Raw genomic sequence first — 23584 nt, forward strand, 5'->3', positions numbered from 1 at the left:
AGTCCACTAATTATACGAATACAAAACACAAACACTATAACTGTTTCAAGTTTAAAGGATGTTTTAAGTAAAATAAACTTAGTATCACTAAAATAGCATTCCTATTTCTGATTGATCTCAAATTGAGAATGTTAGAAAATGATTTCACAATTTCCCTGGATATTAAAAATATCAAATATTCATCCACTTTGTATAAAATTATTTAACATTGCGATTATTTCGGTCATCTATCTATCAGTGGTAATAGCATAATCTATCAAACTCATATTGTAATGTATTTAGGGGTCAACGTAATTGCCACTTATAAATTAGTGCAACCTGTGTTAAGTGTTCAAACATTTTATTGTATAAAGCCTCATTTATGAATATGTTGATATTGAAAATTTGTCCACTATATTTATCTCTACATTGTATATTTTCTTTCAAACATTTCAAGGGAGAAAATATAGATTAGAAAAAATCTTGGGAAAAGTTTATAAGAAAATAATATACGGGATATAATTATGTTAACAGAAATAATTTTTAACGATTGAAGGTTTTGTAACAATAAGAAAACAATTTCAATATTTAAACTGTATTTATTGTGTGAAAAAGATATAGGCTTCATATTCAGAAGTAGAAAAATTCATTACTGTGAATATTAGTTGATTGTAAACCTATATTCTAGATTTTAAACTTTCACGATAATCAGATAACATACATTCCGTGATTCTTCTGATTTCGATAATGTCTTTGATATACATAGAGAGGAAATGAGAGTACTCACGCCCGTAGGTTTAGCTGTACCACAGTATAGGTGCTACACCATGCGGCCAAGTGCTGAAAGTATTCCACGCTAGCATATACAAGAACCTATTTAGTTCCATCACAAACGAGGTATATTCGCTGTGGCTCCACGCTGCAAGATCCCTTCATTGTAACTACACTTTTACGGAAAATTCTTTTTACGTTTTTATACTATTATTTTATAATATATTATCTATGTTTTATATTTTATAGTATATTTTAATTTAATAATATATTTTATATTATTTATATTATATATTATTTTATAATTATATTATTTATTTTATATTATTTTATACTTTATACATTTTTATTCTATCTATTTATTTTCACAACCGTAATCAAACATGATTTCTATGTTCTCGTGTATGCTGATGTTCGTTTGCATTGGGTCTGCTCGTCAGTATCGATACTCAGTACTCTTCTCATAGTTTTTCCGAACGTGTTTCTTATAACACAATCCCCTTAAATAATTTTACTAAAGAACTAAATCATTCCCTCTTACATCTCCATTCACGTTTTCATGCCCTGTGTGCGTATATCGTATCACGATTTAGCAACAAGCTATGATCAGTCTGAGTAATACCGATCAACCGTCACAATCAAATTATTCCGCCAATCCATACGTCTCACCCATGTGCAGACAGCTAAATCATTCTTTAATGAGTCAGAAATTTACAAAGTTGTAGTATTTGTAATTACGATCGACGATCGAATCAGTTCACCAACCACTTTATTTTACGGACGTGTTCATCTTTGCGTCTAGGTTCTGCTCTTCCATCAGATCCCGAATTCGATAACGATCGTTTTCTGCTCTTTTCCGAACTTTTTGAATTGTGAATTACGGCTCATTGAGGTGAAATATCAATTTCACATACTGTATGTGATTTTTCTGTAGAAAAATCTACCCGCGGAAGGGATAATCGCGGTGCATGTATGAAATTTGTGTAAACATTTTTTATATGTGCTATTATTTCTTAATTATTTATGGAAGCAAAAGATTAGAGGAAACATTAATTCTCTTTACTCGAAAATTCCATGAGGCGATTTTCGCTACGTTGTTATGGATTTTAATGAGTAGTCAGATATAATGTTTAATCTACAATTTTTCTTACAGAACGTCGTGCAGGATAATTTACGTCTTCAAATGTCATAATTTTCTTCTCTACTTATACGAAGTAAGTTACTGCCTACGTATCGTTCGATTTGAGGATACTTGTGTATCTCGCTGCTTAGGCTGACCTACTTTCGTTCGTGTAAAGAGGTTTGCTCGCGCACAGGAATATTTCGCTTCATTTTTAATTGTCAATAACTAAAAAAAAAAGCCGAAAAAGCAATTTTTTAATTCTTGATTTCCATCTTATTTTAGCTCCAAAAATCATTCCTTAAATTTTTTTACGCATGTAGCCGAATAACCTGTATAATTACATGTTGCATTGTAATATGCAACAGGTTCCTGTTTTGTAATAAGCAACTTACCAATCTCGAGCGTGTTACTTATTTTCAGGCAAAACTGTAATTAATTGTTGAAAGTATCAAAACAAAAAAGATACTATAGCATTCTAAGTAATCTTGAAACGGTCATAAATAAGAAGGTAAGAGTGAACCACTTCTTACAATTCTTAAAAGACATAAACCAGCTAATCTAGCAAAATCAACACATACACTGTAATTGATATCTACTATACATAATATGTCCGTTATATCGTACGCTCTTTTGATTATCCAATAGCAAATTAATCTAATATACAAATTATACAAGCTTATCGTCTCAATCCGTGCGTCTTATAATATTAAATTGCGGGTTTTGTTCATATATCCTTTTATAGATATAAACTAATTTGTTATTTCAAAGTTAACGAATTCTTACTGATCACTACACAAAAAATATATATGAAGTACATATATACATATACATATACATGTATAAATATAAAGTATACATATATTTATTACATTAATTTATATATAATTATATAATATATATGATATAATACATTATATTAATATGTATATATATATATTTGTACATAGTAACTTATAAGTGTAAATATACTTAAATTAACTTACAATAATTTAACTTAAAATTTAAAAAATTTGTTAAATCTGATTTAAAATTAAGTGAGTATGTTGTCTAAAAAGTTCCGTGTTGCAACTGATTATACCTGTCGTTTGTCGCTCGTCCTCACCATGAACATAACATTTTGAAAAATCTGTAAATCGTAAAAATCTTGTGCGTATATGGAAGATGAAACCTAACTAGTAACTAATACCTTTAGAGATGAATGCAACCATAAATAAATAAAATGAAATTAAAAAATATTTAGTAATAGATATCGAACAATATTCTTACAGTTATTTTGGTATATACTGTTTGTGTTTCAATAAATTACAGACACTTTGTCTAATTTTCAGTTGTTGACAAATATCATTCAGTGCAATATTTTAAAAGAAAATTATTGTAATGTTTGATAAAATAAATTACCAAAACACGTTAAACGCGTACATACAAATTGTCATCAATACGAAGAGCAGCATCAGAATAGGAAACAGAATAGAAAACATTTTCAATACATTTTCAATTTCTAAGGTAATAAAATTTGTTAAAGCTATGCTAGCTTAATTAGGGCTCGAATTCGTAACCGGGCAAAATTTTTCGGTTCAAACCCCAAATTCCAAGTGATTTTCGGTCGGCAGCTCTGTAACTCAACTTATTCGTAATTGTATTATTTATTTCTGTTGTACTTATTTCAACGTGATTTCTGGTGATTTGGAATCCATCTAAATCTGTAGGTCTCACATGTCTCCAATTGTTCCAAAAATCATTGTTATTTATTCTGTATATACGTACTGGAATACTAACGTCTTAACGCTGAAAACAAACCCTTTAAAATTTTGTACGCAAGTACCACAATGACACATGTCTATTGTTTAACCTAAAGTACTCGCTAATAATCTTGCAATTAATATGGCTTTAAATACTAATAATAACAATATTAACATAAAAATAGTAAATAAACTAATAATAACATAATAACAAAATTTATGTATGATTTTTGTTAAGGAGTGGAACCAAAATCCGATTTGTACTCGAGTCGCGCGGATCGTGATTGCAGGTGCGTAACGACTGGATACGGTGCTGAGCAAGTGCCGTGATGTAGCCACTGTTGATCGTTGCGATTGTTAGACGATCCTTCTTTCGATCTTCTATCTTTTCTTTCCCTTCTTTCTCACAAGACGTGGAACAAAGAATAACACGCGCTTATCACCTTTGTCAATCGCTAATGATTAACCGTTTTATCGTTCCATCGACCACCGAATTCAACTATTATGTCTCTAGACTAATATAGATTATTATTTTTACAGTGGTAATAGCGTGTCAAAAATTGTTAATTGTTTTCTTCGGATGATTCATGAAACTGCATTTATTAAAAAACAACCACTGTATGTCCTCATCAGGATAGTTCTAACTACATAAGTTGATAGCGTTTCGCACACAACAACTTCATTTTTAATCATTTATGAAAAAGTTGCGGATTCAAAAATGCACAGAATACACATAATATATAAAACCTATAAAATGTCCAAAATATAATACTCATTATAATATTTAGTACATAAAAAAATTTTTTATTTGTCACATATCTGTTTAGTTACAATTATAAAAAAAAGATTGAAACATAATTACGTAAGATACATAATATGCACATGAATGCATATCAATAATAATTTATATATGCACATAATATTTCATAATATGCAATAAATGCGTAACATGTACTGATACAACAATGATACAAATGGGCTGCTTTGTATAAATGTATAATAAATAGCAACTTGTTAATTTTCAACAATGTCGTTGTGCTTAGATACAAACATATCGTAAATATGTCAAAGTAAATTATATCAAGTCATTAAGATACTTGAAGATTGTCTCTCAAAAGATAAACTAATCAATTGCAATTTTTGTAGATTTAAGAACTTCGTTACTTGAATAAATGATTAGTGAAAAAAGTGACTTATTTTCATAAATTTATTTGTTACGTATACAGATATCATATAAATAGTGGTAAATTCCAAGGTAAATTTAAACAAATAATATTTAAAACATCATTACATTATTATAATATTCCTCGTACTTTTCAGTTTATGGAAATACATAATCAGTGGCTTCTAAGTGCTTCTTCCTACTACTACTAGTACTAGTTTCCAGTCTTTCTGTTCATATTGATAAATGAAAAATGAGAATGTATGCAAATACTTTTTTTAACCACTGTAGATAACCCTCTTTCATTCTATTGAAATATAAAGCAGAACTTAATATCGATTATGATCAGAAACGCTACAAACTTTTTGGGAAGTCTAGTAATATTTATTGTTTCTGGAACGTAGAGTGAGAAATCTATTTCTCGCACCTCTATATATAACTCGTTTGAAAATCAACATTGAATGTTAACATTGGGTCATTAGGGCCATAACGTTTTAAAATTAGATCGCCTCGTTTTAAAATTTTTAATTCCATCCTATTTTATTACTCGTATCAATATTTGTAAAATATACAATTAAATTAATTATTTTATCATAGTTATCTATATTAAATTAAATTAATTAAAAATTCATTTAATTAAAAATTCAATATATCAACTAATCCCGTGGTGTACATTCTTCCAATTATTCTCGACCTAATTGTATTTCTAATGTTAAAAAATGTTTTCAGTTTGGACAAAATACACAGATCGGTATGCAGGATTTCTCATTCAATTTTATATTAATTATTTATAAATACAATTGAAATATGAAAATTCGCAGATTCCAGCAGAATTAAAAGTTAAGATACTATTTCTAAATTCTGTTCATCGTGACTCGTAATACACGAAACACAATTTCCATCGTTAACATTTACTACATTTATCGCATAAAGACTGTTATCAATCGCTTTATCTTTGTTATTGTATGTATCTTCATCTCTCTGCTGACACGAACTTCCATCAGGCAGATTTTCGTTCGATTGACATGATTTTGAACCTTCTTCGTCATAGATAGTAAACCTTTTTAGATCGATGTTTGTAGAAGCTGGAATAACTTGTTTTTTTTCTAGTTTCTTGTTTATGGATTGTGCTTGTTGTTTGGTTGATAAGTCTGAACATGAATCTTCGATGAATTTTTCTTTGGAGCAGCATTGAGATGAACTGCAGTGCTCGCCATGACAACGTATCAAGCAATCGGCTTTTTCCCTATTTGGTCTCAACTGTTAAATTAAGAATTGATAAAATAAAGAAAATATGGTAAGAAAGATTCTTTTTGTTTTTTACATTAGTGTTAATTGCTTGAGCATTTAACATATCGTAGTAATGAACATAGGATAAAACGACAATATTTTGTTAATCAGATTTATAGAAGAAAAAAGATAATGCTCACACGCATAAAATGAGAATGGCATTTTCTTTTTATTCATTCTCAATCTATAAAAATCAGCATTCTATGGAGTTGTGGCACTTTTAAAATCTTAATTATTTTAAGTTACAACATTTGTGTGAAATGATATTTCTACTATAATTGTGTCACTTTTTAAGTTTAGTTTATATATGTCGACAAATTATTACCTTAAGTTATGATAATATTTGAAAATTTTTATTATATGGTAAGATTAATCGATAGGAAATACGAAACAAAAATATTTCATAGAAAATTTCATTAAGAAAGAAATATATTTTCCGGAAACAAACAATAATCATTTATCATACCAAGAATAAAAACGTTCATTATCAACGTTCAAATTTCGTTCACATAGCTATTTTTGACAATATAATAAACATTCGATTTAAAGTATTTTATTCAAAATATACATACTAAAAATTATCATAATTCCTTGGGACAATTTTCTGAATATCGCTCTTTATGTGTTTGGCTAATAAAAATCATAATAATAATTCATCGAAAGTGCTATAAACTACAACCACTAACAAATAGTTGTCGAAAGTAACACAACTTAAAATATGAACTATAAGTATCGAACAATCCGTAAGAGAACGATTTTTTTCACTTAACAACGAAAATTCAACATTTATGCGTAGTTCAATAATTGAATTAATAATTTGGCGCTATGAAAGTCACAAATATGTCGAATTATCGTAATTTTAACATGAGTGTAATATATAATCTTTTAGATATCTAATATCAATTTACATTTTACATCATATTTATACATGTATGATTTCTTAATATTCTTTTTTACAATTCATGTCTATTTAAAAATATTTGCTTACATACCTTATAAAATTCCGGCTGTATTGTAACTTGAGTTATTCCTATCTGTATGAAAAAGGCTGTTACTTCGTCGGTAATACTGGCATAAACCTGTGCAACAGAGTGTTATTCCTTATTCAATACACCCGATAAATGTAGTAAACTAATGATGGGATCAAGTTCGGATATGGACTAATACATCCAAATCAAATCCAATACTAAGACTTTACTCCATAGAATTGAATACTACTAATAACATGCAAAGTGTCCTCAAAATCATGGTACAACCGGGCGGCTGGTGGTTTTATATGCAAAAATAAATCGAAAAATGAAGAATATTCTTTCATTTCAGGCTTCGTTTTCGAAAAAAATGATCTCAAAAATACCTTAGGTACCTGTGCATTTAATGCTTTCGAAGTATGATGCCTGTGTTTCTACTCGTGTTTTTATTATTAAAGGTGCACAATGTCGCGATTGTATAATGGTTCGTCCATTGTAAGTAAGATACTTGTCAAGTATTGGATCGTCGCAAATTGATTTCGAAGCTTGGAAGAACTACTTGCACCTTTCAAAAATCTACTTATAACCACTTCGATGTTCGAATAAATCGAATCCCTTACAAGTAGTAAGAAATCATGAGTCAGAAAGGCATTACCTTTATTAGAATTTCATTAAATTCTTTTAACTAGACAAATTCCCTAGAAATTATAGGCAATAAATAAGATTCCTATAAATTTTATTTGAACGTTTGCATTTGTAACAAACCGGGAAAAATGAATTTATTTAAGCGAACCAAAAATTTTTGATAAAGTGTTGGTATAGTTTTGGACCTATTGGAATAGCGTTTGACTGTACGTGAGAGTACCCTTTTTTATTTATTACCAGCCAAAATACTCGTAGGAGATTCGAATATTTTACATTTAGGTTCAAGTTTAAAACTTGAAAAAGTAGCAGTTCGTTTTCTCAAGACTCTAATCTAATTGGTTAGTGTTCGAATCTACTTGCGATGTACTTGAACCCATCACTGCAAGAAACCTACCATTGGATCCAAGAATATGATGTGAACCGTAGAGATTATCTTCTGTCCTGTTAATTGCCAAACATGTAAGTCGTGCACGTTGACGATACCAGGAAAAGCTTCTAGTAATTCTCTCTTAAGAGAATCAATGTTTATGTGATTAGGGATTGTTTGCAGCAGTATCAGTCCAGATTCTTTCACTATAATAAAAATTTCCACGCATGTCATGATCAAATTAAAAAGTGCTTTGCTAGAAATTGGATCAATTTTGGATGGAATAAAAATTGAATTCAGTTGAATAAGTTGAATCAATCACGATAGTTAATGTTATAAAAATGTAATAAATAATAATATAATAAAAATGTTTTTGTAAGACACGAAGAAATATTCTTTGATTTTAACAGAGTCAGTATGGGACGATTAAAATATTTAAGAGTTCAACATAATTCAACATAACACACACACACAAATCACACTCATTCTAGTTAGAAATCTTTTTGGGTTCTCTGTTCAAATAAGCAGGATGATCAGAATCGTGTTAATCAGAATCGGACTAAATGTCTTATAATCGAGTAATTTTTAGCCATTTCAACGATAGGTTGAACACAGAACCAAAATATTTCCTTTCGGAAAAGCTATGTGCGAATAAAGTTTCATTTGGATATTTTTTTTATATTTAATATTACCAATCTAACATCTTTCCAGTAATTCTTTATTTATATTTTAATACTTACTATATGAATAGCTAAGTGCGAAGAGTGAAATGGCTGAAATAATTGCGAAAAGCGGATCGATATATTTGGCAACGTTAGAATCGGTAAAATATACTAAAATGGACACGAGAATAACAAAAACACAGCCCAAGGCATCACGACACGTTTCTCGTAGACCTTGGCTTTTTGGTATACCCAGAGGACTTCGCCTAGTTTGCGAAGATAACTGTTCTTCACCTTCTTTCGCTTGCTGCGAACTGTTCCTAAAAATAGACAGCGCATATCTTATTGTTAGTTTTGGAAATCTTCTATATTTCTTTTGAATATGGATTAGCCAAGAAAATATAAGTATATAGTAAAATCATAATTAGAGTGCAGATATTTATGCAAATTCTTATTTTTATGAATATAGTTTAAAAAATGGAATCCAGACGGAAATTTATTTTACCTACTGTGTCATAACAAATATTACACACAGGATATTTCATATATTTTTGCGTATTTTGTGCATTTTTGGATTTCTCCATAAATGAAAAGAAATTTATGGTTCGATCATAATATATTTTTTCTAATTTCTCTATCAAGCATTGAAGAGCTCGATGACGTGCACAAATTCTCAAAAGTTTCGAATAATATATTGTTCGCAATAAATCTATTTGTATAGTATATGTCTACACATATTTATATATGTATAGTGTAACTGAGAACTATATGATTCTATATGGACAAACAAATCTAAAGCTAAAAATAAAATCATTTTGAAAGAATACAATGATATATATTTTCGAAATACAATGATTTTACTTTTCATAATCATAATAAAAAAGTGTAATAAAATATTACGATGTATACAAATGACTTTTACTTGCACACTCGTAGAATTATTTTGCTGCTGATAAGCGCTTTACCTTGATCACTTTTTAATTTTTTAGTTATAAATCAAATTAAGGAACCTCTCCTAAACTTATAGAAAGACTTCTGACTCTAATATAACTTACATAACATTTAAATAGTAAATGTACATAACAGTAATATCATAAATAATGAAATATATAATTGCTCCTATGTTAGTTCGAAATTTAAATTTATACTTTTTTAATCTATTTTCATTTCTCTATTTGAATTTTATTGTGTAAAAACATGCATTTACCTAAACATACGCAGCCTAATTATACTGTTCAATAAATTTTAATGTTTTTTCGATTTTGTAATCTTCAGTAGATGATTCCTGCACACTTCTGTAAGCTAAGCATAAATATGCAACACATATACAGTTGTTTTTTTCTTGAAATCTACAGTTTTCGGAAAAATCAATTTTGAAAAAAATTGCAAATTTTCAACTTTGGAGATATCTTGCACTTGTAGAGTAGAAACCATGCAATTGCATTTGGGACGAAAAAATGATGTAAACTCCACTAAAACGCGCCATTTTTTGTTTATATTCCTCAATTTATTCCAGAAGTTCTAGCAGAAAATCTAACCATAGCACGCCATAGAGTAGATATTTTCGTTACGAAAAGTTTTTTTTTTTTATTTATTTCCTTATATTCACAATTTGTCCAATTTGGACATTAGGTCGAATTTTTTAGCAATTATATTAACATGTAGGTGGCTACCCCCAACGGGGTTCCATCCTCGTGTTTGCTAGGTTATATCCTTTGTGAGGTCTGCTGGGTGCTTCCTTTTTAGCCATCTGTCCATATTTAAGGTGTTCACCGTTATCGCAGCTAGCCGGTTTGGGTGTGTTGCTATTCTTGCCTTGTATCTTTCCGCATAGCTACTGATTGCTTCCTTGACCGTCGGGATTCCCAGGTCCCTCCGTATGTCCTCATTTCTAACGAACCATGGCGTTTACTATCGTTCTAAGAATTTTAGCTTGCATTGTCTCTATTTTGTTTATATGGCTCATTGCTGCTGCTGCCCCCCCCCCCGTGTATAATTTGTATAGTATTTGGCCTAGGACGCTTCCTTGCGGTACCCCTGTCTTGATGTCTTTAACTTCAGAGTATGTGTCCTTGATTTTTATTACGAAGATTCTGCTGCTTATGTAAAATTTTATTAATTGGTGTATTTGCTCCGGGAATTGTTTCCTAATTGTTTGTAATAGGCTTTCATGGTTTATTTTGTCAAATGTTTTCTCTATGTCCACAAAGAGGACTGCGCAGTATTGCTTGTTTTCTAGTGTTATTACTATTTCGTTGATAAGCCTGTGCATTTGCTCTATCGTGGAGTGTTTGTTTCTGAATCCAAATTGGTGATCCGGTATTAATTTTTTTATCTCTATTATTGGTTTTATGCGGTCATATATTATCTTTTCCAGTATTTTGGAAAATACTGGAAGCAGTGATATTGGTCTGCAAGATGCAGTTTGGTATGGGCCTTTGTCTGGTTTAGGTAACATTTTGATTTGTGCTAGTTTCCATGGTTTGGGAAAGTATTGGATTCTTAGTATTGCATTGAATATTATTGTCATTAGTCTTATCGCTTTTGACGGAAGGTTTTTCAAAATTTTGCCATTGATTAGGTCGATTCCTGGTACTTTGTTGTTTTTTGTTTTATCGATTATGTTTCTAATTTCTTGTGCTGTTGTTTTAGGTATGGTGTATTGCTTGTCAGTTGAGGTACTAGTGGTTTGCGCATCCGTATGACATTTGAGGTTGCTGTTGTTGATATTGTGTGGTGTAAATCTGTTGCAAAGGTGGTTGGAAAATTCTTCAACTTGCTATTCGTTGCTCCTTGCCCATGTGTTATCTGCTTTTTTGATTGCTGGGACTAGTTTTATTGGCTTCTTTATTTTTTTCGTGGCTTTCCATAGGGAGTAGTTGGAGTTCTCGTATGCAGAGAGTGTCTCTATGAACTTTGTGAATTCGTTATTGTTGTGCTCATTTATTTTGTTTTTTATTTCCTTTGCAAGTTGTTTAGGTGTTTTTTTGTTTTCTCGAGTTCTATGTTTTTGCCATTTTGCTTTCGCTTTTCTTTTTTCTCTAATTTTTTCGAGTATTTCTTGCGGAATTGTTTTTGTTTGTCTGCTAGTTGTCTTGGTTCAAGTGTAGTGATTGTCCTTGCTACTTCTTGGATAGTTCCTGTCAATATTGCTACTGCCTGTTCTATGTGTTCGGGAGTTTTCAATGGGATTGAAGTTTATTTTGCTTTCAATTATTTCTTTGAAAGTTTGCCGTTTGGTGGTTTTATTGCATAGTGTCTCTGGATTGCTACAAAGTATTGGTTTGTTTCTGTATTCAATTATTATGGGTGTATGATCAGAGCTAAGCTCGAGGTTGTGTGTTATTTTTAGTTTATTTGTGTTTAGTCCCCTTGTAACTGCAGTTACAGCTCTGCGGTCCCTTTGTGCGCTTTTCCTGAGGGGTGTTTGGTATCATATATGGTATAGTATGGTATTTTCATGTAGCTTTTTGGAGTGAAGTGTATTTCTGAAACAAGTAATATGTCGATATTGTTGTTATACAGGAATGTTTTAGTTTCTAGTGTCCGTTGTTGTAGGCCGTTTGAGTTCCAGGCTGCTATTTTCAACGTGTCCGTTTTTATTTTTTGCTTAACATGTTTGTAAGCAGTTGTAGCATGATTGTGATTAGTTGCGTGTGCTGTCTGAGAACTGCGTTTTGTTCGCTTATCATTTTAGTTAGCATTTCGGTGTTTTTGATGGATTGTTTGAGAAGTTCCTTGATTTCTGTAGTGTCGTTGCTGATGTGATATTGGTTGTCAGATGGTGGCGATTGGCTGATTACTTGCGCGTAGCTTCGGCTACCAAAGGTGTTGGCGTTGCTGTGGTTAGTGTTTACTGCGTGCTGTGAATTTGGTGTTGTCTCAGATTTTGTGCTGTCCTGTTGCGCTTGTAAGTTATTGTATATCCTGTTTCGTAGCGGCGGAAACAGTTACGTTGTAATTGTTCCCTGATTTCACACTCTTTATAGCTGGCTGACTGGTTTCCGTTACAGTTATAGCATCTAACTTCTTCTATTTTTCCCATGAATGGGCAGTGTATTGTTAAATGGTTTCTTGCACATTTAACACATGCCGGGCTTCCGTTACAATAATTTTTTGTGTGGCCGTATTGTTGGCACCGCATGCATTGTGGTATATCTTTTTTTGTAGCGTGGTGGTTCCACTGTTACTATTGTGTTTAGAATTTTTTTGATTTCATAAATTTTCTTGTTATTGGTTCTGGATTCAAGTTCTATTAAGAATAATGGTAGCGGTTCCTTCGTATTGTATCTTGTTATGTTATTTATTGATCTTGTTTGATGGCCAATTTTTGCTAGTTCATTACTTAATTTTTTTGTGTTGATTTTTGGATGCAAACCTCTTATATCTATTTTGTAGCTCCTTCCCGCTTTGAGCTGATACATGTGGTATATAGCATTTTGTTCCTTTAATGCTTTTATCACTTTCCTATAAATTTCTGGCGCGTTTGTTTGGATTTTTACTTGTTCTAATTTTGTTTGTTTTATTGTGTAGTTATCCTTCTCGACTATATTGTTTAGTAGATTAATAAGCGGATCTATCATTTGGGCCTCAACAAATATTAGTGGTGGTTTTGCAATGTGAGTTGCATGATTTGTGGTTTCACTTGTCAGGTCAGCGTCTATTTCTTCCGTTAGTGAGCTGAAGGAGTTTCTTAATGATAATTCTTGCAGCCGTCGCTGCTTTTCTGTACCTAGGTTTCCTGTGGCACTTGTGCCTGGAGTTATTTTACGTTTTTTGTTGGAAGTTACCACCTTCCAGCTTTCATCCTGGTGGGTTAGTTCGTTGTTGATTTTATTCTCCTCATTATTTTTTTTATATTTCCATTTCTATTTCATTTGCTGAGCACTCCTGATCTTCGTTTAGTGATTGCCTTAGATTTTTGTATTTGTAGCTCTGTTTATGAAATATGTTTCGTCTTTGCTTGTTATTTTTATTGGTGGTATTTACTGTTGCATTTTAAATTTCCACCATTTGGTGATGGGCGTTGTCGTTAGTCACTTTATATTCACCAACTGACGCACTTTCACTGTTTCACACGTTCGTTTAGCTTCGTTTAGCAAAACTAGAAAATCATGTTTTATTTCCAATATAAAAGCGAAGCAGTTTGACGAAACACGTGGCAACGGCAGTAGTACTCAATGTTAGCGGATGTCTCGCCCGTCGTTCGGCCTAATGGAATTGGTAAACGCGCACGGTCCTTAACCGCCAAAATTGAGTACCATTGCCGTCGCCACGTGTTTTGTCAAACTTCTTCGTTTTTACACTTTTACGTTGAAATCAAAACATGATTTTCTAGTTTTTCTTGATGCTTTCCTAAACCAAAGTATCTTATCTATCACGGGCTAGTGTTGGGCGCGTGTTAGACGCCTTTTCCGTATTGATCATTATTTAAACACATTTAAATGTTTATAATGCATTAACAATACATATCATTTTGTTCAAAAGAGTCCACAGAATTTTTTCGACCCAACCGCAATTCGGTAACTGCTACTCTAACAGCACAAAACATATCCAAAGTTGAAAATTTGTAATTTTTTTTAAAATTGATTTTTTCGAAAACTGTCGGTTCTAGGAAAAAACGGTTTGCAGTTTCGTGTTTAGTCCACAGGTGTACGAGAATCGTCTACTGAAGTTTGCAAAATTAGGTACGTGTTGAACAGTGTTATCATATGACATGCAGTTTAATATTACATACCGTCGTAGTATCACATCCCCATTCATTGTAACGTGAAGAACAAGACCCTGATTGAAGGTGTATCCTCCAATTAGTATGTAACAAAAAGCATTAAGGAGGATGCCACACGCGCCAATTGTAAGAACAGGCATCGGATGGTGCATTTCATCCAAATGATCTATATGCACTAGAGTTTGTAAAGCTTCGACCAACAAAGAAAAGCAAAAAGACGCGAGAAAAACGCAACAAATAAGCATTGTAACGATATCTATTCTCGCCCAGCCAAATGTATTCTTCATCCTCCTATCCGATCGTGATTGCTGAAAAATAAATTTTTTGTTCATTCACGTGTTTTTTAAATATAATTTAATAAATAGTTTTTCAAATTTCGATCGCGCTTTTAATTATGCTTTGTAGTTTGTGTCGACACGATGTCTCGCTAACATTACAGTTCACTTCTTTGGAATAGATCTGGAACAGTTGTTACAGGTGAACGCCAGAACAGGAAATTTAAACGATAAGGTCTAAAACAGTTTCTACTTCTAGTAACTTCTATTCTTCTAGTAACATTGACGAGGTGTTAGCACAAAGTGAGACAGACGATTAAGAGCACGATCGAAACCTGAAAAACCATAAATATATCATCCAATCGTTATGGAAGCCTAAGATCTAAATAATATTTTAATAAAGTTTAAAATGATAGAGGATAATAATTGGAGCCTTGAATTCTAAAATGGTTCACCAATATTTTGAGAAAATTAATTTTCTTTAATTCATTGTATTCTTCATAAATACATCTTTGTCATATTTATATTTTTAATGTGGTTACGTAACCATCTTTTTAAAAAAAAATCTTGGTAAAACTAAAAGTTGTTTTGGAAATCATCGAATAATTTATTGATATTTAACAAACCAAATATTTATTTTTAATCACTGTCCCAATTTCACTTTTGGAATCTTTGTTTGCAAGCTGTTCGGTGTGTTGGATATATTTCTGTATTAAATTTTCAAAGCAAGAACGATCTGATTACAAATTGAATTATTTTATTTTTACCTTTGTTTTCGTCGACAAAGACGTCGTAGAACCGCGTTCATCGCCATTTATGCAGATTACTGAGTTTCGTAAGGAACTGGAAACGCTATTTTCACTGTGACTGATGCTGCTTTGACGATGGCTATACTACAAAAAAGAAATATGTTAATACTTAAATTAATTATTATTCTTTATAAATTGCATTCTCAATAAAAAAATATTTTAAGATACTTTTGAAATAAAATTCAATACAAAGTTCTTTCTCATTATTGTTTATTTTGATCAATAATAATTGTCGCATTTTCTAATAGTTAAAGTTTAGCTATATTCTTGACAAAGTAAACAGAATGCTGTTCGTTTTATACGAAATATTTCACAAATTTTATGGAGTTTTCATATTATCTAATAATAGTGAGCTTGGTGAGATGTACAGAATCAAGAATAATATGAAAGAATCAGTATTTTGAGATATAACGGAGAATACCAGAAGATAAGGGCAATAATTATTTCAGACTAATCATCTAAGAAGGAGGGAACAAAGGACCAAAAACTGATGGTTAGGTTCAGACGTGCAAACAATGAGCAAGGAAACAAATTTTAATTTGAAAGAGAAAAAACGAAGATGTGGACTGTATGAGGGAGAAAAAGAAGTTGTAGACTACTGAAGAATAGATGCAAGAAAATGAAGGCAGAAAGAAGAGGAGGAGAAAGAATATGTATTAGAGAAATGCGGTTCAAAAAAAGGCTGGATAAAGAAAATAAGTAGGAAAATAAAGAAAAGGGAAGGGGAGTAGGGAGAATAGAAAAGTATGGAGAGGAAGCATACGAAAAGGATAGAGAATGAATTAAAATAACTGATAGAGAAAGAACCATGCAAAGAAAAGGAATGCTGTATAATGCATTACTAAAAATAATAGGAATAAATGGCGAACAAGACTATAGATAATTTAGGTCTCAAGACAAACAATTATATTTACTATATGTAGACGTATATAGGTTATGTTAAAAGCAAATATAAGGATGTAAAACCAAACCCCTTCAAGGCCCGAAAGAGCAAATGAGCTATCAATAAATGATACTATCTGTGGATTATAATATAATAATAAAAATAATCATGAAAATGATATGAATTGTATAACTTATTGTAACTATTACTTTTTATAACGATAAATCACTAACATTAATTTATTTCTAATTAGTTTATAAGGTTGTAAATAATTGCGTTCTGAATTATAAACATTTGAAACCTAATTTATGCTTTCTTAAACAAATAAGTTGACAACAAATTAAACAAATTGTAAGACTTGTTTTACAAAGTAGATAATAACATACATATATACGATTAACTTTAATTGAATACAAATTAAGATTTTTATCATTATAGGAAATGATAACGATAACACAATCTACTCTCGTCTAATATAACTATGTACTCTGCGCATGTTTATACTAGATATTATATTAAACGAAAAACAAACTATATCAATTTCAGACATTTTATTCTGGAACGCTTAGCGTGAGCAGTTTTGACCAATCACCAGGCAATTATATTTATGACACACGATTTTTTACCGTCTATTTAGTTTGTCTTAATCGTTGTTCCCTTTCTATTTATATTTTTCCCCATATTTTATATTAACTATTTATTTTTGTAGTATATTTTTTAATGGTATTTATAATTTCAAGTAATTCTGAATTTTTTTAGTGTATAATTTGTAATATTTTGTTACAACGAAAATAGAAAGTGAAGCTATATGTGTTTAATTTATAATAAAATATTATTAAATGGAACATCTATATTTACTTATGCTATCTTCTAAAAAATTTTGATAATTGTAGAAGCAAGTTATATGGCAAGAGAAACATTTTGTTGAGTTTTGTTATAAAGCATAGATCACGAAATTTTAACAAACTCATAAGGACAAAAAAATTTTCTTCTACATTTTCGTTCTTCTTATTCCTTATTAAAGTAAATAAAATTATGTCAATTGCCTTTGAATATTTTTTGCGATGTCATGTGCATTTTGCAAAGTTTTGAATCTTTAAATTTTCTATGAAAGCATAACGCATAAACACCTTCAGCCTAATTATAACTAATCTATTATTATTTTTTAAACATACATTACCTAATTAACTTAATTGCAACAATAAGTAGATAATTTTTTATGATATAACATGAGTGATGAATACACGTGTTTTGTTTAATAATATTTACCAACTACGTTTATTTTTGTTTTAATGAAACATTACAAGTTGTACGCTAACGAAATTCATGATTATTACAAATTTTTATTAATTAATTAGCATAAAAAATAAAGTAAATTGTAAATATAAATAAGAAAAAAATTTTTTTTAAAGTTTGAAGATCGAAAAATCATGTGCATCATCGTGTCACGATAAAATTGATCAACTTCTTTGAAATCAAAATCCTTCAGTTTTTTCTTTTTTTCTGATAACGAGATAACACATTTCTGAAGCATCAATCCAATGGTACAAACACACGTTCACTTTTTACAACAAATCCAAAATGTCACCGATTTGATAAATAAGAAAAATGAAAAAATTATTTAAAAAAGATTATATATAATAAAGAATAGAAAAAAATGATGTGTTATCCAAAATGAAAAAATAACAACATAATAATATATTTAATAGTACCAAAGGCTATAGAAAATTATTATGGTCGAATCAAATAATATTCAGAAACGTAGAATTTAAAATGTTACATATTCATGAAATCATAGAAAATGTCTTTTTCAAGGGTACAAATATTCCCAAAAATGATAAGCACACAAGAGAACATCGTTCCAATGGAGCAAAGAAATAGAATAAAATTTATACGAATGTTATAAAATCAATAATGAAGTTTCGATACTTCGTCATAATCCTTCTTAACATTGAATACATATCATTAGACCGCGAATACTTATGTAAATTCGTATCTTCACAAATATGATTTAGGAAATAAGGGATACATAGAAAGTTCTTTTATCTATTAAATGCTATAGAGACTACTGTACGTGTATGTGTAGTTTATTAGCATTATACATTTTTGTATATTACATGTATTTTGTGCATTTTTTGGATGTTTAAATTTCTCTTAAATGTATAAAAATCCACAGTCTACATATATCATATATCATTTCCATTTCTTGTTCTTTGATACAGTTGATAAACATTGCAACAGAATTTAATGGATAATATTGACACGGCAAACTCAAATTAAAAATCAATTCAAACTTAGGAGAAAGAACATTTCATATACACGATATGTTTGTTATTTATATGAAATTTTCTTTATTATAGTAGATAGTTGATGATCGTCCAAAGGAATAGTTTGATAAGCTGGATAATTTACGGTGAAACTTACCTTGATGGAGGCGATACAACCGACAAGTGCTATGATGTTGCATAGCATGTGATAGGCATTGAGGAGTAATGTGAGTGAATGAGTCACATGACTGGCGACCATTTCGACGACAAAGAAAGCGGTGGTGAAAAACAGGATCAAGTACAATTGGACGGGCTGCAGTCTTCTGAACCATTCTTTCACAGCCATGATCCTGCAGCAAAACCACACTGTGAATGTTCCTACTTTATCCCAAATACTGCACACGTACATATAGAAGAACCACAATTCCACGGTTCTATCTGCTGAGAGATAGGATACCGTTGCTCTATTACTTTCTCTTATAATTAGAGAAAAATTGCATTTTTGTGCAATTATGTGATATCTGAATGCAAAAATTCGAGGAACCTACATATAGGATATGCAAAAATATACAGATTGTATATATGTCTTAATACCTTTTTATACAAAGTACAAAGATCCATTGATTAATATAAGAAAAAGTTAGTTCTATTTGAGAGATAGAAATGGTTCTTAAATATTCAAAACGTCTCCGCTTTCAGAATGAACACTAGCCCATTCACATTATTTGCAACCAATTAATTTTGCCTAATGAAATGTTGTCTATCTTTTACCATATCATAGCTATAGTTTGTCTCCGTTATGGAACGCTCTGTATAAAATATCCAAAGTACAAATGACATTCATTATAATATTTAATAGATAAAACAAGTTTCTATTTAGGTTCTATCTTTTTCAATTATAATCAGAAGATGTATTTGCATGAATATCCACACTAATAAAATATTATACTTATAATACATTATATATATAATATATTATATATATAGTATAAGTATATATATATATATATATATATATATATACTTATAATACTACAATATACTATAAAACAACATACTATAATATATCTACTTATAATATAATAAAATAGGATCACATATTTGAATCACCTACTGCCTCACAAAAGTATTTCAATACTTATCGTGTTGCTTATCGTGTCTATATTATGTGTGGCATATAGAATATTTTGAAATTTCATTAACACTATAATGGACAGATTACGGATATTTACGCAAATCCATACTTTGAGAACATAATAAAAGAATATAAGATAAATAGAAATTGGTTTCTCCGACAAAATATTATATTATATAGCTTTAGATATATCAGATATTTAGATACTTTTTACTATATGATATATGTATTTGGCAAATTTTTACACCTTGACATTTTCTATAAGTAAATAAATATTCGCAATCTAATCGCGATTATCACGATTACACTGTTATTACAACCAATTTGAACATGTAGAATTTCAACATTGAAAATTACGAGATATTTATCACAAACAAATATTTAAGAAAAATTTAGAATACAGCATGAATATCTATCTTGAGTATACATATATAGGACAAATATCAAACATGATCCTGCTAAATAATGCAGTTTATTAAAATAATTGATTGTTTAAACACTTTTGTGATCTCTGCTAAATATGTACCTATATTGAGTATCATAATGCAAATTATATGTATATAATACTCAATATAAGTAACTGTCGCATCGCTACGACTTTTCAAACACTTCTAATAATCTGGGGAAAAAATGTTTTTGATTTATCATTTTGATATAAGTTTTGTTAATTAGCTTTTCATTGGCTACAAATTTCAATACAAGAAATTTCCAAAAAATTGTTTTGATAATATTGTTTTTGTCAAGTCCATCTTGACTTTTTAAAATAAAGCTATGCATTTTCTACTACATATTGTTGTAGCTGATCTTAAGACGAGTTCAACGAGCTACTATGCTATGACTTTGAAATGACTCTGAATCTTGAAATCTCGGCTTAATCGAAGGAAATGTTATCGTTAAAAATTATTTTAATTCGATCAAATTACACATTTCGAAATGGTGAGCATCAACAAGAAAAATGTAAATCATATCCATATCACAGAAACAGCGTAAACAGTCTACAGAAATAGACAACCTTGTTTAGTATGGTATAAAATCATAAACGTTTAATGAACATTGGTTGGGCACTTACAAACTCATTCCTTGGGCACCGCGAAGCCCTGAATTGTTACCATTAGATTTTAGATTGTTATATTTATTTATTATTTTCGTTTCAAATGAAAAATACCCAGTTCCAATGTATTGTATTTGTTAACACAATGATCTATTTAAAAACGAGTTCATATTTCTAACATTTTTTCATTATTATATCTCAAAACTACATAGTTACATGATTATAAAATATAATAAGGGTATTATATTATTTTTATTTTCCTATGAAGAGCATTTTTATCTCCATACATATTTCATTTCTATAATATCAAATGCTTACAGTCATATGAAAATGCTACTAAATGATACGAAATTTAACATATTTCGATCTAATTAATTTAATATAATAAACACAATGGCGTGCAAATATTTTTCGTAATCATTGTTAAAATCGCTTAAATAAAAATAACGTTGCAAATAAAGTACTTTGACATAACAGGCACATATATTGAAATACAATAAGACACTTTACAGAATTAATATTTAAAGAAAAATAGAAATTAATTCTCTTATAATAATAATAACTCTTGCACTGCAATGTCTGGATCCCTTTGGACAAATCGGCAAAGAACAGAAGTTGTTTATGTTAGAATAATAAGAAGCCAAACGTATCTAGATACCGTTTCCCGTGTAGTTGATCGAGTCGTCCGTCTTTGAAAGATAGCCATGTTCCGTATTATTTTGGCCGTAAAAATCTCAACATATGTTTCCTCTCTAACATATACAACTTCTGTCATTTATCAACTAGTCCGAAGGGATCCAGGCACTGCAGTACATGAATTAAATTAATTTCCATTTTTATAAACTGATCTTTAAATGTGAATTATGTGAAGTCTTATTGTATCTCAATTGCTTTCCTTGTCCCTTATTCTTACATTCCATGCTGATACAAAATCAGGTAAACCTGGTCAAGTTGTAGAAAGTTATCGTCAATTTTTAAGTACGGGGTGGAGAAAAATGCTTAAACATTAAAAATGAAAGTTAGCCAACGAAATAGAAAAAGAAACTCAATGTCTGTAAGAATGTGAAAAGTTACATTGTAATTATATTTCAGATGACCGTCTTCTCCTTATTGTGATAGATTTAAAATTCTTCGGCAACAACCAACCCGCCCTGTGTTCTCGCCTAATTATACTTCTAGTAACAGCTCATAGATGGCGAGCGACATTTGACTGTGTAGTAAGCGTACATGTTACACTGTTGCCATTTTCATGATATATTCTCGCGAGCGTGGGTTCCGAGTTAAGTGGATAATCCGCACGTATTAGAGAATGTTATTTCATGTTACCCATAGTCACGATAACATTGCGTCATGAACAATAATTGCTCTGTTCGAGCAATCTTTCATAATTTTAAGATGTACGAATATTTAGTATTTAGTATTTAGTAAAAAATAATACAAACTCGATTAAGTCCTTAACACTACACTCAGAAAATGTTCTTTGTAAAAAAGTCCACAATAAATAATAAATGTTTAAAAAAATCACAAAAATTCACTTCCTGTACATGTCAGATTGAAATATGTAATTTTTTTAGTTTTTATACAAAATGATTTCAAATGAAAATTCATAGACAATTTTTGTAATTTTTATATTTATGGAAATCACAAAATTCACTTTCAATTTATTATACAATAAAATATCGAATTTTTTTCATTTACACAAAATGAAAACTTATAAACGAGAATTTATATATAATCCTCATAATAACTTATGTTTATAAAAAGTCACGAAAATTCGACTGTAATCAAAAATTTATACAGGATCTTTTTATAATTATGATGTTTGTAAAAATTACGAAAACTAACTTGCAATTCATTCTAAAACAAAATATCCAGCTTCTACAGCTACGGAAGACAAAAATAGAAAATTCGCTTAGAATGTTCCTAATTTTTAGAATGTTGTCTGTATATATAGTAATATAAAACTACATTTCGGAGGTTTAGTGAATGCAGTAGAATTTGATTATTGTGACACCATTGTTCGGATAATTGTATTTTTCTCATAATCCAATAACTTTTTTTTGATAAAACTATCACTATACTAATATATGTATATTCTAATACGTATACATGAATTGTGAGTTATTAAAAAAAAATGTGCTTATACTAGCATATATACATTCAATATGTACATTTAAATATACGTAAAGTTAGGAGAAGTTCATCTACACGTAAACAAATTATACAACATTTGTTACAGGTTACAATTAAGTACAAATATTACGTAACTGGAGTATTTGAACATCATGTTTTAGAGTACATAATTTACAAACACGTATTTAGTCAAAGTCCTAAATATAAATAAATGATCTCCAATATGCTTCTAACAGGATTTGACGGAAAATAGAAACGAAAATTTAACGTGTATCTATATTTATATTTAAGAATCATGAAGAGAAAATCGGAAACAAGCAAGTCTGAATGGGAAATTATTGTCAAACTGCATAAAAATTTTGACTCTTCTAAATAGAAGTAAATCAGATATACAGTACACAATATAACAGAAAAGTATTTACAACAGTCATAGAAATATTGTAAACGTGTAAATCACAATTGGACATTCTAGACGTTGAAGATAATTACCAAGAGTAGAAAATACAGCTTTTTGTAGGATAATAATAAATGATAAAAATCCACTTATCTAATAAACTTTAACAAGGAGATACCCGTACGATTATGTCAAAAAATTTA

General features: G+C 30.0%; 1 protein-coding gene across 6 annotated transcripts in view; it reads right to left on the minus strand.

Moving 5' to 3' along the window:
- Positions 1-4805: 4805 nt before the first annotated feature.
- The window catches only part of LOC100647094 (zinc transporter 1), a 29907-nt gene continuing 11128 nt past the window's right edge, over positions 4806-23584 (minus strand). For 5 of the 6 annotated variants that reach the window (XM_003394832.4, XM_003394831.4, XM_020862919.2 and 2 more), the window contains exons 2-8: positions 18826-19018; positions 15477-15602; positions 14444-14742; positions 8785-9026; positions 8072-8250; positions 7057-7143; positions 4806-6034 (exon numbers count right to left, since the gene is read on the minus strand). In XM_003394832.4, coding sequence (XP_003394880.1) covers positions 5615-6034; positions 7057-7143; positions 8072-8250; positions 8785-9026; positions 14444-14742; positions 15477-15602; positions 18826-19014 — 1542 coding nt within the window. In that variant the 5' untranslated portion in view covers positions 19015-19018 and the 3' untranslated portion in view covers positions 4806-5614. Of the gene's footprint in view, positions 6035-7056; positions 7144-8071; positions 8251-8784; positions 9027-14443; positions 14743-15476; positions 15603-18825; positions 19019-21928; positions 22375-23584 lie in introns of those variants that run through there. The other variant, XM_048404779.1, reaches the window with a different exon arrangement.

This window comes from Bombus terrestris, chromosome 4, assembly GCF_910591885.1.
Source record: "Bombus terrestris chromosome 4, iyBomTerr1.2, whole genome shotgun sequence".
Taxonomy (NCBI): Eukaryota; Metazoa; Arthropoda; class Insecta; order Hymenoptera; family Apidae; genus Bombus; species Bombus terrestris.